The sequence below is a fragment of the Notolabrus celidotus genome, chromosome 12, assembly GCF_009762535.1.
Source record: "Notolabrus celidotus isolate fNotCel1 chromosome 12, fNotCel1.pri, whole genome shotgun sequence".
NCBI lineage: Eukaryota > Metazoa > Chordata > Actinopteri > Labriformes > Labridae > Notolabrus > Notolabrus celidotus.
Window position 1 is genome coordinate 4,494,072 of NC_048283.1, and position 16,440 is coordinate 4,510,511.

The window sequence follows — 16,440 nt, forward strand, 5'->3', positions numbered from 1 at the left end:
GCCCACCTAGGTGTGCACGCCCTCTTTTACAGAACATGATATTAGCTGTCAATAAAAGATAGGCCAGAGTTCTAAGAGGGATGGTGATGGTCGCATGCACACAGTCACAAGCACAGAAGAAAAATGTTTTCTTTTCTTTCTTTTGCTGCAAGAATAAATTGCATTAATATTTGACAGTTTGTGACAAACATGACACAAACCAGAAATATATATGCAGACAAGAGAAAGAGAAAGAAAAAAGAAAAGAAAAAAAAAAAAAAAAAAAAAAGAAAACTTCATGTGTTCAACCAGTGAGAGAGTATTTGGATCTCAGAGGGAAATACATTCAATTTTAATCATTAAACAGGTGGCTCTATAAGCATCTGCTGGTTTGAAGAACTACTCGGCTATAACACCATTTTACGAGGTGTTCTAATGTTGCAAAAAAGCTTTGTTGAAAGTTTTAAAGTCACATGAGAATTAAGCAAGAGGCAAGGCAAGGCAACTTTATTTGTATAGCACATTTCATAAGCATAAAAGAACACAATTAAAATGACAAATATAATAAAACATAGAAAAGAAAAGGAAAATTAAAAATATATTAAAACCTAAAAATAAAATTTGCACAAAAGTCTTAGTCTTTGATTTAAAAGAGAGTTGGAGCGGACCTGCAGCTTTCAGGGAGTGTGTTCCAGATATATGGTGCATAATGACTGAACGCTGCTTCACCATGTTTCCTTCTGACTCTCTGGACTTAAAGCAGACCAGTACCTGATGACCTCAGAGGTCCAGATGGTTCATAAAGTAGCAGCAGATCAGCTATGTATTTTTGGGCCTAAACCATTCAAGAGGGACACGAGATTTGCTCAATTGGTGACATCACAGATTGGTGAATCCCTGTAAGAGATAAACATTACACTTCACTGTTGCTGGGGATTTTTTGTCTCTTACCAAACTTTCCAGGTCAGATTTGAGATCCAAATTATACCGCCATATTTCATAACTTGGCGTTTTAAACAGAGAAACACAACTTTGAAGCATGGCAACAGTGGAGGAGGCTTCCAGAGTGCTGAGATCAGAATGGTGAATTTAAGTGTCTGGTAGAAGCTGAAATGTGGATTTCCAACGAGTCTGAGATTGGTGAAGAGTTTATTCAGCTGTCCCTTATGTAGAGCTACCACAAAGCTATCAGAGGGACGAAATAAAGCCTGAAAATGAGCATGAGACGTCCTTTTTAAGAAGAACTATAGTAACTTTCCTTTACTGATGTGATATTCTCTCTCTCTCATATTGTTTTTTCAGTTTCACAGGAGAAAAACATGATTGCAATGTCAACCTACAATTCACTAAAGTTCATATAGCACTGAATCATTCCTCTTTGCTCTCTATATTGAAGCCTTTCTTCCTCTTATTTGTGCTACCACTCTTCAACTTTACAAGCACAACAATGGGATTTAATTGTTGACTTGTTTGCAGCAGCTCTGCGTGGCAGGTAGCTGAGCAACATTCATTATCAGCGCCCTTACTTACTCCGCCGACCAATCAATCAGCTGAAACAATAAAAAGCACATTCACTCTCTAATGAAGCCTCTCTGACCCCTCTTCCTCTCGTTCCTCCAGCTGTGTCCTGTCGCCAGCTGGACGGGACGCAGGCCGACATCAGCGAGTGCCTGAAATTCGCCAAGGCCATGCCCACCATCACTCAGCGCTGTCAGCTCCCCTGCCAGGATGACTGCCAGCTGACCAACTGGACCAAGTTCTCCTCGTGCACAGCTGACTGTGTGGGCGTCCGCACCAGAAAGAGAGCATTGATAGGTGAGAACAGAGAGCGGCACAGCACTAACAATGAGCTGCTGTTGTTTGGACCACTTTTTTTCTGCTGAGCTTACTTACACTGGAGTCAAAGTGTTGGTGAAGTATAAAGCAATTTAGGGCGTAATGTTGATGGTAACGCTCCAAGACACAGGCAGTAAAAAGAAACAACAGGTCATAAATCTATTCAGATAGTTTTGCCAGCTAAATGCTCCAGTGGGATTGAAGCAACAAATCTGAAATAACTCCTCAGCCTTTGTTATCCATCAGTTTGTCCCCAGAGAGACGCCCTGTGCATCACAGCCATAAAAGCAAAATGACAAACAAGAGAGGTGCAATGCATTACAGCACCTGCACAAGAGGTTATTGAGGAGGGAAAAAGTCAACTTTCACAAACCACAAAGTAGATTTGAAACCTGTTCTCCAAAGTGTGGAGGCAGAGAGATCATGCAGCGCATACAAAGCGATCTCACCGAGGCTGTCATGGTATCTTTAGCTGACAGTGAGAAGAGAGACAGAGATCTCATGAAGTAGTTTTAGATGCTTTTACTCATTGAGGAAGTATCTTCTTCACAAGCTCAAAGTAATCCAGAGTCTTAGTGTGCTCTCTAATTTTTCTTAATGAACAAACAATACCACACGGTTCCATTAGAGTGAGGAAAAATTCAGTTTGATCAAAATAACTTCCAAGAATAAATCTGCAAAGAGAACAGAGTATGGAAAATATGTCTGTGTCTTGATTACTGTTCTGTTTCCTGATGGTCGTCTATATTCATCGCATATTTTCCTGGAATCTTCAGCGAACTGTTATAAATAATGCAGCGTTTTAGTAATCAGAATAGTAAAAGACTCTGTATTTATGGATTCATACTTTTCATGAACACAGTGAGAAATAAAGCTACACATCAGACTCGTTGAGAATGAAATTATTTCACTTATTTTACTTTGTGCTGATTTGTGGTTTTCATCTTAAGAGAGAGATTCACAAGTGTCAGAAGAACAGTTGAATGCTTTTAGTTATTCAGTATTTTTGAGGAAAGTAGTAAAAGTGTGGGATTCAAAGGTTGGCTTTCATCTTCTGTGGTTAGTTGAACCAGAGACAACGTGGATCTAGTCTTAGTGGTTTCTGAAGCAGAGTTTTGAAGCCCAATGATGGCGGTCAACCTAACATTGGAAAAACTGACTCAACTTAACATTCAGTCGGCCTTGCATGAGGTAAAGAGGTAGAGTCGAGGCAGGCCTTTAAAGGTGACATATCACACTTTTTTCATCAATATATATTGGTCTAAGAGGTCCCCAAAACATGTCTTTAAAGTTTATGCTCAAAAAAACACTTTGAAATCAGATTTTGGTCTGCCTGAAAAACCCTCTTCTTCAGCCCTCCTCAGAACACTCTGTTTTCTCTCTGACCACGCCCCCTCGGGAAGTGGATGTGCCTCGGCTCTCCAGCAAGTTGATCTAATGTTTACATGTTGGCTGAATATACACGGCTGCTCAGAGATCACGTTACTTCAACCCTCTGAATCTGATCCAGAATCTGATCCTGACGGAGAGGCGCCTGCAGCAGGACCTTTACTCCCCACGTCTGCAGATTTGAAGATCTAGTGGATGATTTTTATTTGTCATGGAAAAGTGCTAGCGCTAATAAGCATAGCCACATAGCTACATGTTCGTAGCTACAGCTACAGCTACAGCTATATAGCTGTAGCTATAGCTGTAGCTACAGCTCTAGCTGTAGTTGTGTACCAAGACACACATCTACACACTGACAAATAAAACAACAAGAAACACTAAATCTGTGACCAATCCTTCAGAAAGGTCCTGCTGCAGGCGCCTCTCTGTCAGGATCAGATTCTGGATCAGATTCAGAGGGTTGAAGTAACCTGATCTCTGAGCAGCCGTGTATATTCAGCCAACATGTAAACATTAGATCAACGTGCCGGAGAGCCGAGGGCACATCCACTTCCTGAGGGGGCGTGGTCAGAGAGAAAACAGAGTGTTCTGAGGAGGACTGAAGAAGAGGGCTTTTCAGGCAGACCAAAATCTGATTTCAAAGTGTTTTTTTGAGCATAAACTTTAAAGACATGTTTTGGGGACCTCTTAGACCAATATATATTGATGAAAAAAGCCTGATATGTCACCTTTAAACAAGAAGAATGGGACTCCTGCAGGACTCATTCAGCTCCCCTTCCTCTCTGAGCTTTGCAGTGACTCACCTTTAAAAATAAAAGAGGCAAATGTCACAACTTTTATTTATTATCACTCCTGCTGATAGTTCAAGTTACTATATAGCCATCAGCAACCCAGAGGCACTCTTGCGTTACGTTTGCTGTTGATAATTAATTACCATTGTTATTTGGGTTTGACAATTAAGAATCAAGTAATCAACACAGCCTGGTAATGAGCCAGACTGTAGCGTAATGAAAAGGTGTTGACATTTGTTTATATCATGAACTTTGAGCGTTTTGTGCTCTGATGTCAACGTGGGCCTAAAAAGTCAGAGAAGTCTGCAAACGTGAGTCTGATAAATAAGCATTTTTGAAATATATAAAAACCTTACTCCCAAAATAACACATGCAGACTCATTAAAGAAGGAAGTACAGTGTGTCATTACTTTGAGCAAAATGTACACTTCGGTGCAGCTTGTGTGCTACAGTGTGTTGCTTTAACACAATTAGCAACAAGCAGCTGTGGTCTGGTGAGTAAACTCTGGCAAAATGTTGAAAATTTTAATTACACAAATTTAGAATAAACAAGGTTTACAGACAAACCAGCTGCATAGAGACTCTTTCCTCTGCAGGTCAGGATGTTGTGGAAGTTAGGGACACATTTATTAAAGGATTATCTTCTTATATTTATGGGAAGCAACTCCTAACCAAAGGTTTTTATGCACAGTGATCTATGATTAATGATGCCTGACATATCTGAGGACAAAAACAAAATCAGGCTGTTACAGGCAACAAGCACTCAGCTTGAATCTAGTCTGTCAGTGTAATCTATCATCAGGAGTTGCTGTCCCCTGATGCATGTATCAAATATGAATGGGGGGTCGGGGGAACAACTCCATCCTCTGTATTTTGGCGAGTACACCATCCCAAACGAGGCCATGACAGTAGCCTCAAGTATGATCAGACTGAAAGTTCCCCCAGCCTAACAGAGACAGAAATCCAGCATCACTACGTGGAGTCACCTCCCCCACGGCTAATCTGCTCATCTCTGTCCCTCTGCTGTCCTCAGGGAGGAGCAAGAAGAAAGACAAGTGCAAGAACACCCAAATGTATCCCCTGAGTGAGACCCAGTACTGTCCCTGTGACAAGTACAACGCTCAGCCGGTGGGGAACTGGTCAGACTGCATCCTCCCCGAGGGAGGCCGAGTGGAGAGCGTCGTGGGTATGAAGGTCCAAGGAGACATCAAGGAGTGTGGGCAGGGATACCGCTACCAGGCCATGGTGTGCTACGACCAGGACAACAGGCTGGTGGAGACGCAGCGCTGCAACAGTCATGGTGAGTACATGTCTGTGTGTGTGTGTGTGAGTGTGTAACTGAAGAGTCTGAATGACAGGTGTATCTCTTCATCATGAGGCTGATTCACCAAGATTTCAAAATGCATCATAATAAGTAAACCACATGGCTGATTATCTCCCCATTACTCTGAAATAACAAACCATATGGATAGCTTTGGGATTTTGAAGATTTGATTTTGTCAAGTTTCACTCTGAGCTAGTGCGCTAACACCACAGACATGGATTTACAAGCCTTTGTGATGCTATCTGCAAAAATACGCTTGGGTTATTGCATCCGGCTTAACTTTACAGGAACTCTCCCCTGCACCATCTTTGAGCCAGTGGCATCGCTCTCATTCTTCCCTCCCACAAAGCACCTATCTTGACTGAGGCCTAGCATTGAGTTGAGTGGTTTCTGCAGGTTATCAAATGGACACCCCCCTTCCCCAATGATTCATCAAATTAAGTACATGACATCTTAAAGGGGCTCAGTAGAGTCAGTGTCCTGGAACTACTCCCACTGTCCTCCACTCAACTCAATGCGGTTTGGTTGGCCTCATAACATCGATAAACTGAAAACAAGTCAGGTTTTTTTACCGGCTATTTCACATTTCTGCGCTCTGTGTGCCTAAAACTGAAGTTTGACTCTCTGTCTCTTAGTTTTGGAGTGCAGAAACAGCTCTGACTTTTTCCTGATCATAATTATCTGAAATCATTATCACCCTGAAGTTATCATCATCATCTTGACCTTAGTAGGAAGACACCAGGATTGAATTAAATGAACCTTTGGATATGGACTGACAGACACAGAGTATTAAACAGTTCTGAATCATCAAAGATCTTAGTAATAATAATCTTCATGACCATTTCTTTTATCGCTATTTAATAACATTTTGATGTAGTTTGTCGTTACACTGCAGTCTCTTACTTCTGTGTGAAGGTTTCACATATAAGTCAGGGTCAGCCGAGCAGGGAGGCCATGCTGCAGTCAGTGGAGTGATCCAGGTGAAGGAAAGATAACTCAAAAGGTATTATGATGATGCATATTAATCAGTGAATGAGTTAATGTAGCTGAACAAGGATTAGCACAATAGCTGAAGTTCATCCCCAGTCCTCAGGCAGACACTGAGAACAACATGAAACACATTTTACATCACAGGACACCGGATGACAGGACAATCTATAAGACATCAAATAGAAAAGCTCACAATACAGCTACATTACTGTTTAACTGCTGTCTCCTCATCTGTGCTGCATCTCATCCTCTGCTGCTATGTGTGTACAAAGACAGGATTCTTTTTTACATACAAGCTAAAAACCAAAGCTGTTTGTTGCAGTCTCATCTTTCGCCGTGTATCTGGAAGTTTGGCCGGTTCTTGTAAACTCAGAGTTGGCTGAGATAAGACCAGCTTACCTGCAGGCGGTGAATCACATCAGCAGAGAGAGAACAGAGGACGTCTGATACTCACTGATGTCTGTGCACCTCAGAGTTGTGATGTCTGTGCACCTCAGAGTTGTGATGTCAGGAGTGTTATTCATTTTACTGACATTTTAGATTTCTCGCAGCTGACATGTTTTTTAGTTTATCAAGGATCCTCTCGTGTAAACAGCCTGTACCCTTGAAACAGAATGTAGTTCTGTTTGAAATAGGAAAAAAAAATCCTACTCCTTCTGAATTGTTTATTCTTGTTAAGTACAAAATACTCTTAAAGGTACAGTGTGTAGAAGTGGGAATACTTAGCAATATCTCAGTCAGATTCTAGATTGAAACGCTCCCTTACTCACCTCTCCTGTTGGTGAAGGGACGGTGGCCTTCAAGGACAATGAGCTACTGTGATGGATGATAAATATGATCCTCCATCTGTCAAGTTTTTACCATCAGAAACTATCAATACAAATTTTTTTTGTGCACAACAACCACTTTCTTTTCTAGTTCTTCTAACAGGTGCATTTTGTGTAGCCACTCACTAAATAAGAAAAGCTGTATGTCACTAGTTTGTTGATTCTGTGCTACTTTAGTAACAGGGCGGTGCAAGATGGCAGCCTGAAAGAGGACCTGCTTCTTATGTAGATATAAAAGGCTTATTCTAAGTTAACAAAAACAAAATGATTCTTGTGATTAGACACTAATTTAAACAAAAAATATAAGAATTAGGGATTTAAATTTCAAGTATTTTCTGTGATCGATCTTTGGAAATGTTAACGATCAATTATTCATTAATCATTAAAAAAAATGGAAACGTTTGGTGGTGCCAAATAAGTTTTTTCCCCTAAATCAAAATTTATTTCATGACACAATGTATATAACTGACAGTATTGAATAGCTACACATCATATTGAGGTGTACAAAATGTAAAACGCTGAATATCAATGTGTGGAGCAGGCTCATAATCTCTCATGGTCATACAAGTGAAGGCTCAGACTTCAACAAAGGAACTGAACAGAACATTTTTTCAGACTTACAGTGTCCAGTTTTCTGTCTACTCGTTCTCATTGAGTAAAATAAGCATGTGAACACGGTCAGGTGTCAGCCGGGAGTGCCACTGGGTCATAATCAGTCCGGCGGCGGAGAAAAAAAGCGCTCATGGAGACCTGTCACTCAGCCACAGCCCCCAGCTGAGCGTCTCCATTGTGCGCAACACCTTCAGTCAGCTGATTCACATCGAAACATGCTTTAAACACCTCCCTGATAGCTGAACCAAATATAAGACTTAAAGGATACTCGATTAATTGTTGACATCCCTAGTATGAATATTAAATTCCATTTCTACCAAATCAGTTCTGTGAATGCCGTCAAAAACTACACACTGTACCTTTAAGGCTCAAATATGAAGTTATAGTAAATAAAAGGAAGAAAAGAGGACAATATCAACCCCCTCAAAAACAACTATTGACTTTCCCACCTGTGAACAAGAGTCTGCATCTTCATAATGTACTCCCTTTACATTTCAGTAACCTTTCTTTAACATATCCAGCTATCAGAGTAGATTCAGGAATTTCTTTGAATCACACAAAAAAGTCTAATCAATGAAAAGAAACTTTCCCATATGTCATGAACTCTGCTTCTCGGGCAGCTGTAGTGCTCTCTTTGTTTGAAATACACCCACACATCATCCACATTTTGTATGGCAGCACACAGAAGTCAGTAAGTCAGAGAGCACTTTGCTCACTGACCCTTTGAGTCCGGCCGTGACCTTTGACGATGGATGCAGCTCTGGCAGAAACCTACAGAGGTACAAGAGCCGGAAGCTGCTGCACATTTATGTTGAAGAATCCAATGTTTCCCCTCCTCAGACATCCCCCTCTCTGTTTCAGGTGAGACACTGTAGCACATCGGGAAGCTGAAGGTGCAAGAATAACTGTTTGTTCTGTTAAATATCATCTGGAGCTCAGGATTATGTTTGTGCACGTATGAAAGCTCCCCCCATGCAGGCCAGAGACTCATTCTGAATACTGACTCGCACATAAGGAGGCCTGTGTGTTTTTTTTTCCCAGCACACAGCTGTCAGAATCATTTGTCTCCTCGTTGTAAGGTCTTGTCTTAGATCCAAAATACTTCAAGCATAGAAATCCAGGCTTAGAGACTCGTTGTGAAATTGCTGTGAAATAGAATGCAGAGATGTTCAAATGGATACATCAGTGTTGTGCATATATAAACATGGTTTTAGCCGACTTGTGTGAGTCACAGATTGAGATGTGCGTCAGTTAATCTCAGTGTGGGTGTGACAAGAGCACGTTGGAGTGATGGGGTTGTGCATGTCAGCGTGTGTTTTTACACCTATGTGTGTGTGCATGTGTGTGCGCTCTCATGCGTTCATCCTGAAGCATCTTTGAGCTTTGAAAAAAAAAAACCTTCCTCGAGGTGCACACATAAACAAACACATTCAACGGGCTGTGTGTTGGTGCATGTGATACTCAACGATATCATTAAATCTCTCTTTCATCCCCCTCTTCCAGCCGCCCTAGCTCCCCCTTTCTTTTTATGTGCCACTCCCTCCCTCTTTTTCTGTGCCATTCTCTCCATCTCAGCCAACATCACTTTTAATCTTGATAGAGGAGGAGACAAGGTCCTTCTCAGACTCAGCTGCTGACACAATGCCCTCGGCTAAGATGACGATCAGGAAAATCTGTGCCACTGTTATCTCTTCATCGCACAGACATCAACGGAAAAAAGGATCCTCATTAACAGTGCACGTCGATCTGAGCTTTGCGGTGCTGCTCACTTCTCCGGCTGCTTTGTTCATGAGCGAGATAATATTCAGATAGGTTGAATATCTGAGTGATGTGCTGAACAGTTCTCAATAAGCAAGTTCTTTTATTCAGATTTTGCAGCTTTGAAAAAAGGAAGCTCCAGTTACAAACTCTAGGTTTGTGTGGAGTTTGGCGCCCCCTGTGGACAGAGAGGTACCTCTTCTCACTGTGCTGATCTGCTTCTGCACATGCATTACACGGGGCTTCCACCAGATCTGTGTCCGGTCCGTCTCCGATCCGCTGCAGTCCAGCTCCGTGCTCTCTCGTCCGTCAACACCATAGACTGTAAATAAAAATGGACAGCGTTGCTCCGCCTCTTCCCATTATACGGTTCTGAAGCCAAAAAAATCCCCCTCCTGGGCGCCGCCATTGTGCAGCCAGAGCCTGTGAAGCCACTGTAATAAGCTCCGCCCTACAGCATAGCGTCACAAGACGCTGTGTGTCCTGTGAAAAAAAAACATTTTTTTAAACTCTAATAACTAACGAAAAAGAAACTTTTCAGGAAGAAGAGGACTTGGACACAAAACAGTCAAATAATAACTACATATTACCACAGCATACGGAGGGGAGAAACATTTGTACGACATGTATTTATTTTTTAAAGTTTGACTGCTCCCCCATTCAAATGAATGGGGGAGGGTTTTTTTTACCTATACTGCAGCCAGCCACCAGGGGGCAGTCACACTGCTGAAAGCCTCACCACCAGGGGAGGATCCGGCACGATTGGTCAACACCCACTGGTTGCATTTTTGGAACGCAGCACAGAGCTGGACCGACATACAGCTGGAGTCATGTGACCGAGGTTTTCCCGCCGTAGTTGCTGAATCAAGGACTCTCCTCCTCCTCCATCCATGTTGTCTTTATGGTCCTCTGAAAACCTCTGTCCTGTTGACTCCAGGCCTGGCTACACTCAAAATGGCTTTTATTTTTTAAGTTGTATTTTTGGGCATTTTTGCCTTTAATGGATAGGACAGCTGAAGAGAGACAGGAAACATGGGGAGTAGAGAGAGGGGGAGGACATGCAGCAAATGTACGCGGACGGGAGTCGAACTGGCGACCTATGCAACAAGGACTATAGCCTCTGCATGCGGGACGCTTAGACCACTAGGCCACCAGCGCCCCACCAAAATTACATTTTGTTGTTGTAGTGATTATCATAATGATCTGTTGATAACAGAGTCTTTTATTCTGAAAATTAACCAAATGTTTTAATTTTGTTTTGGTGCCTGACTTCCTGTCCCGCTCCATCTGCTCTGTTGAGATTGATACATCATGCTCTGGCATCAGGCAAAAATAGAAGTCTTGCATATCTGATCCGTTGCAGTCTGCCCTGCTGGATTAGAGACGCAGCAGAGTGGATCCAGTGGAAGTTAACAGATCCGGTGCTGTGACGGATCGGAGACGGACCGGACACAGATCTGGTGGAATTTGGCAGTTACAGTGTTTACTGAAGAAGAATCTTCTCCTGCTTTCTTTTTACTGTCACTCATATCGCTCACTGTGAATATTTTTAACAAAGGCTGTTTCTGAAGCGTGCTGTCCCAGAGGAAAAGAGATTTAGAGAGGAGATCTCAAAAGTGTTTCATTTATGTCTCCTACACAACAATGATATCTGTTTGAAAGCAAAATGAGACTATAGCTTATGTCTCCTGTTTCTCATTCTCCTCATCCATTTGTTTCTGTCAGACTCAGTTTTTGTGTCTCAAGTTGAGCTCAGATGGAGCAAAGAAAGAGCCTGAGATCATCTTTTCATGAACATTTATAGTGCCCTGCAAAATTAAGATTTCAATGTAATTGTCCACAAACTTACAATTCTCATTAAAACATTTGAACCACTTCAAGATCAGATATTTAGATGTCAAAGGATCTCTTCTTTGACTTCACAATATGGTCCTTCCGTTACAAGTCTGTTTGGAACAAAACAACTTCACAAAGATTTAGTGGATTTGAGAGAAATTGCAAAAGATAAAGATTTCATCCCAGGTATGACAGACCATTTATTTAAAATATGGGCCGCAAAGGGCTGACCAGATTTAGCCAGATTATTACAATTAAAGGGGTGGATTCTTTTGGGCGCTGGCGGCCTAGCGGTCTAAGCGCCCCACATACAGAGGCTACAGTCCTCATCACAGGGGTGGCCGGTTCGATTACCAGCCAGTTGACCATTTCCTGTATGTCTTCCCCCGCTCACTACTCCCCACATTTCCTGTCTCTTTTCAGCTGTCCTGTCAAATAAAGTCAAAAAGGCCAAAAATATATTTTAAAAAAAAGAAGAAAATTAGCCATTAATGAGATCTCTCATTTAAGTCTCAAATAAGACTCATGTCATGGTCTCAACTATTTCTCCTAGTGAATTTTAAGAGGAAATTATGAGAAAGGAATGAGAACAATTTGAAACTTGAATGAGGCTGAAGTGAGAATCTCAATTTTGTCTCCGGAGACTTAGAAGAGAAAGCCTTGAGCAGTAAAATTTTCCTCTGGGGTAAGTTGTCTCACCTGACACCTTCCTGCTGGCTGTGGTTAAAGCATTAGAAAATTATAATTTAAGAATAGAGAATCTCGTCCCTGATGGTTTTGATTGCTTATATAGGTCACAAAGAGGCATCAGTGTTTAAGGGTTGTGAGCTACAGAGAGTAACATAAACAACACTCTCAACTCTTTCACTCCTTACATCAAATAAATGACTTTAGTCGAGCTTCATTGCAGGAGAGACGGATAAACAGCAGCACAAGAAGTGAGTAACATTTAACTGACAAATTTCTGATTCCATTAGCTCCCTGCAATTATTGCAGTCAGCCACAAGAAGATCTAATTAGTGTGTTGTCATGTCCAATATAATCAAGGCCGAGGGAGAGGAGGGGGAGAGACGGAAGACAGAGAAGGCTTAAGACAAAGGCTGACACTGTGTTAAACTGCCATCGGAAAGATAGTGGAGCCAACAGGGTTTAAAGAGCTGTCAATAAGATATCACAAAAGATTAACTATGACAGGTTTGATCCTTAGTCAGCAAAGTTTGTTTCAAACTGCACATGTTAGACCTTTGCAGGGAAGAGAGTTTCTTCCTTCTGTGAACAAACAAGGACAAGTGAAGCTCACTCTCTACGTGGGTTGTTGTGTCCAGATAAACTCACGTTCAGGGACAGCAGTTAGTAGGAAAGCTGTATCATGTTGTGTTTGCTGCAGTGAGTGAATAACACATCCCTATTTAATTGTGTTCTTTAATGCTTGTCTGAATGTCTCCAATGCTTTTAATGTTTTAATGTAAAGCACATTGAGTTGCCCTTGTGTATGAAATGCGCTATACAAATAAAGCTGCCTTGCCTTGCCTTGCCTTGCCTTATGTAACATTATCACACGTCTCACAACCACAGTCTTCATTTCTTAGAAAGCAGGGAGCAGTTACCGGATTACCAAGTCTTAAACTAACTGAATCAGCCAAACAGAACCGGAGGAAAGAGTTTGGAGACTAAGGCAGGAGAAGGACGATGATACACCTGAGATAAATGACATAATGTTTCACCTCCTCGCTGTTTTACTTGATACTTTCAGCACCATCACTGCTTTCACTGTTAGCATTGAGGCTCCCTTTGTACCTGAACTTGTTAACTGATTAGATAAAAGGCTCATTATTACAGTTTAGTGTGTCTTTGTAATATAACTCCGTGTTTACAATGTAATGTAACTATTTAAAAATGTAATGAAATCTTCAATCCGTGCAGACTTTATCAACACAATGCTGTAATTACTGCGACTCCCACCGCTACAAATTCTGTGCCAAAGGTCAGCATGCAGCTGGGGGGAAATATTTCACTAAGTCCCCCGCTGTGTTCTGAATGACATTACATATATACTGCTTATATTTATGACTATAGGGGAGCTGCAATGCTTTGACCTTTACCATGACTTAATATTGCAGGATAGCTCAGGGGGCCTTGGTCTTGTCTTTGCAGGATGCAGGGAAGAAGGAGGGACTAGAGACACTCTGGGAAGCCATAAAGGGTGAAGCTTAAGGCCAAGTATCTTGCTGCGGACCTGTGAACTTGAGCAGCACTGCAGTGGATGCGTTTATTTCTGCTTGATGACCCGTGTTTGTAAAACCAGGAGAGCAGGCTCTGAGTTTAAAGCTGTTTGGAGTGCAACAGTGTGCAGGAAGTTTGCTGCCAAGGTCATTGTGTGTGAAGGACAGTGAAGTACATCAAAGGTTTCTGTCTGTCTGCTATCACAGATTTAGAGGCTACAGACTGTAGATTTTTATCACAGCACCCAGAGATCAGGCTGCCTCTTGAGACTGTGACGCAGGAGGTGCAGCTGCTCAGAAATCAGGCAGAGGATTCCCAAAGAGTCACATTAGGCTTCAAGGTCCAACCACCCAGGGAGAGAAAGAAGTGTGGTCTCAGAATCCAGTCTGTGGTGACTCAGACGGACTTTACTCTCGGCTGAATGGGCAGAAATAAATGATGTCCAGATCAATTACCAGAGCGTCATCAGTGGGTCAAGCATGCTAATGGGTGTGTAAATGTTAAAAGAGACTCAAAGATATTGAGGAAAGCCTACTCATTAACTTCTGCGGGTACAAAAAGTACTGTCCGACTGAAATACATTGTTTTAGCTCAGTTGGTAGAACAGACGCCTCGTATTCAGACGCCATGACTGTAGTTTCAACTCCCTGCCTCGGCCCTTTGCTGCATGTCTTCTCCCAGCATTCCCTGTCTTCTTCAGCTGTCCTAGTTAATTAAGACAAAAAGTGAGCCTGTGTTTTTTCACTGGCATGTATCAAGAAGAATACTCTCTAGCTGGCATTAGTTTAGTTGATGTTAATCTGCAGCACACATGTTTTAATCCCTGATGAACAAACATTAACTTAAATTAAGTTGAGGATCAGAAACAGAAAACCTCAGGCAGACCAGGCTATGGTTGAGAGTAGATTAAAAGTGGCAAAGGTAGAGGTGGCACGCATATCCAGACCCTGAAGTACTGGGTGCTGGACAGAGATAGCAGATGTAAAAGGTAGAGAGGTCCGCACACCAGAAGCAGCTCACCATGGCAATACTTCTCATTAATGCTATTTGGAGCAGCTTCTTGTGTGCGGACTCATCTACCTTTAAACAGATTGAAAGCGCCCATCATCACCAGATCTATGATGTGACTTCCCTTTTTCTATCATACTACTGTAATACAGTATTAAGCTATCTTTCATTCATTTTGACTCACTTTAACTCACTTGTTTGTGTGTTTCAGATAAATAGCTGTGGGGAAAGGGAGGGTAGAGGTGAAGAAAACTGCTCGTTTGCAGGTTTATGTTGTTTTTCATATTGTCATAGTTTGTTTTATGTATTTATTCATGGTTTGTTTGTTAGGGACAGATACAGTATACATAGACGGACAGAGAAGAGCCATCCCATGCAAGTATCATGGCGTTTGTAGTGAATGCTATTTTGCAACACCCATCCAGAGAAAGGCTTTTAAAAGAATTTAATATGAAAACAGTAATTTAAAAAAATAATAAAAAGATTTGATAAGTAAAGCAAGATAGAATAACACACACATATAAACACATGTATTCTGGTGCTGGTCCATTTGCCTGGGAACTACCAAGATGCCCTTGAGCAAAGCACCAAACCCCAAAATGCTCGGAAGGCGCCAGTTGATGGCAGCATCCTCACTCTGACATCTCTCCATTAGCACATGTCCATAGCATGTTGTGCATGATTGTAAGTATATATCAAACTATATGTGTAGCATGATAAAAAAACACACACACACATAAGTGGGTTAGTTATTGTGAAAACTGCCTTGTCGCATGTTGTGTCCATTGCATATTTTAAGTAGTCTTTCAAAATGTCCACGTCTACTTTTAAAAACAAAGCAAACCAAGTGCTACAAGCCATCTGTGAAAGACACATTGACACACAGACACACTGACAGCCCTTATTCTGAAACTGTTGCTTTAAATCAGCTCTCAGGACTCCAACAAGGTTAGTTTTTTGTTAGGTTTGCTTTCCTTTATTGACAACACAACACCAAGAACTCTTTCAAATAGTAAGCAAGCAGGTTGCAAGACAGACAAACATCAAGCTACACAAGAGAATATTAATTCATAGTCTTCTCAAGGAGACAGCATGTGAGTTTTTTTGTATCTGTAATATGAGACCTTTGATTCTCTGTTGGGCTTATTGAAGATTTCTCAAAAGAGACACTGATGAAGAGAGATAAGAGAGGGGATGTGACACGTTATCGAGAAGGATTTCTGGTCCTGAATCCTGAAAATGTCCGTTCTGTTGGTGTGAACCCTTCCAATAAAACACTGGGAAAGAATAACGCATGGGACCTTCAAACCAGCCATGTCTACAGATTTACTGTTTCAGCTCTAAACCACCAAACTGAACCCTCTGGCATCAGACTGAGTTTGGAAAGTTTCTGAATTTAGCAAATGGATCCCTATGCAGCAGGTGATCAATCTTAGCCACCGTTTTTTTATAGTTGCCATATAGTGTGTGAGTGCCTCCTACTTTGTTTCTGTCAGTTTACCCCTCCAAGCTTTTTAAGTCTTAACATTGTGCCAGCATACTACAAATGCCAGCTGGTTCCTGTACGTGAGAGGAGAAAACAAAAACAGAGCATTAGCATTCAGAGCATCACAGTAAAGTGCAGATTAAGCTCACATATCTGTGCGTGCCTATGTTGTAAGCATCAGCCTAATTGATTGTGGCTGTTGTTAGAAAGCCCGTCTATTTCCAGAGGCATTTCCAGTTTATCATTCAGATGAAGAGGAGCAAGCAGGGTGGTAAAAGCTGTCAACATTTCAGGAGGAGTTGGGCAGTTAGGAGTCAGGGAAGCTTTGTACAGCTGTGACAACTGCTCTAGGATCTAGAGCTGTAGTTTGTGCCAGGTTAC

At 41.7% G+C, this 16,440-nt stretch overlaps 1 protein-coding gene across 1 annotated transcript in view; it reads left to right on the forward strand.

Moving 5' to 3' along the window:
- The window catches only part of LOC117822796 (thrombospondin type-1 domain-containing protein 7A), a 276,882-nt gene that overhangs the window by 181,474 nt on the left and 78,968 nt on the right, over positions 1-16,440 (forward strand). Inside the window, exons 12-13 of the mRNA XM_034697710.1 lie at positions 1,600-1,794; positions 5,029-5,295. Of these exons, the coding sequence (XP_034553601.1) occupies positions 1,600-1,794; positions 5,029-5,295 (462 nt within the window). The remainder of the gene's footprint in view (positions 1-1,599; positions 1,795-5,028; positions 5,296-16,440) is intronic.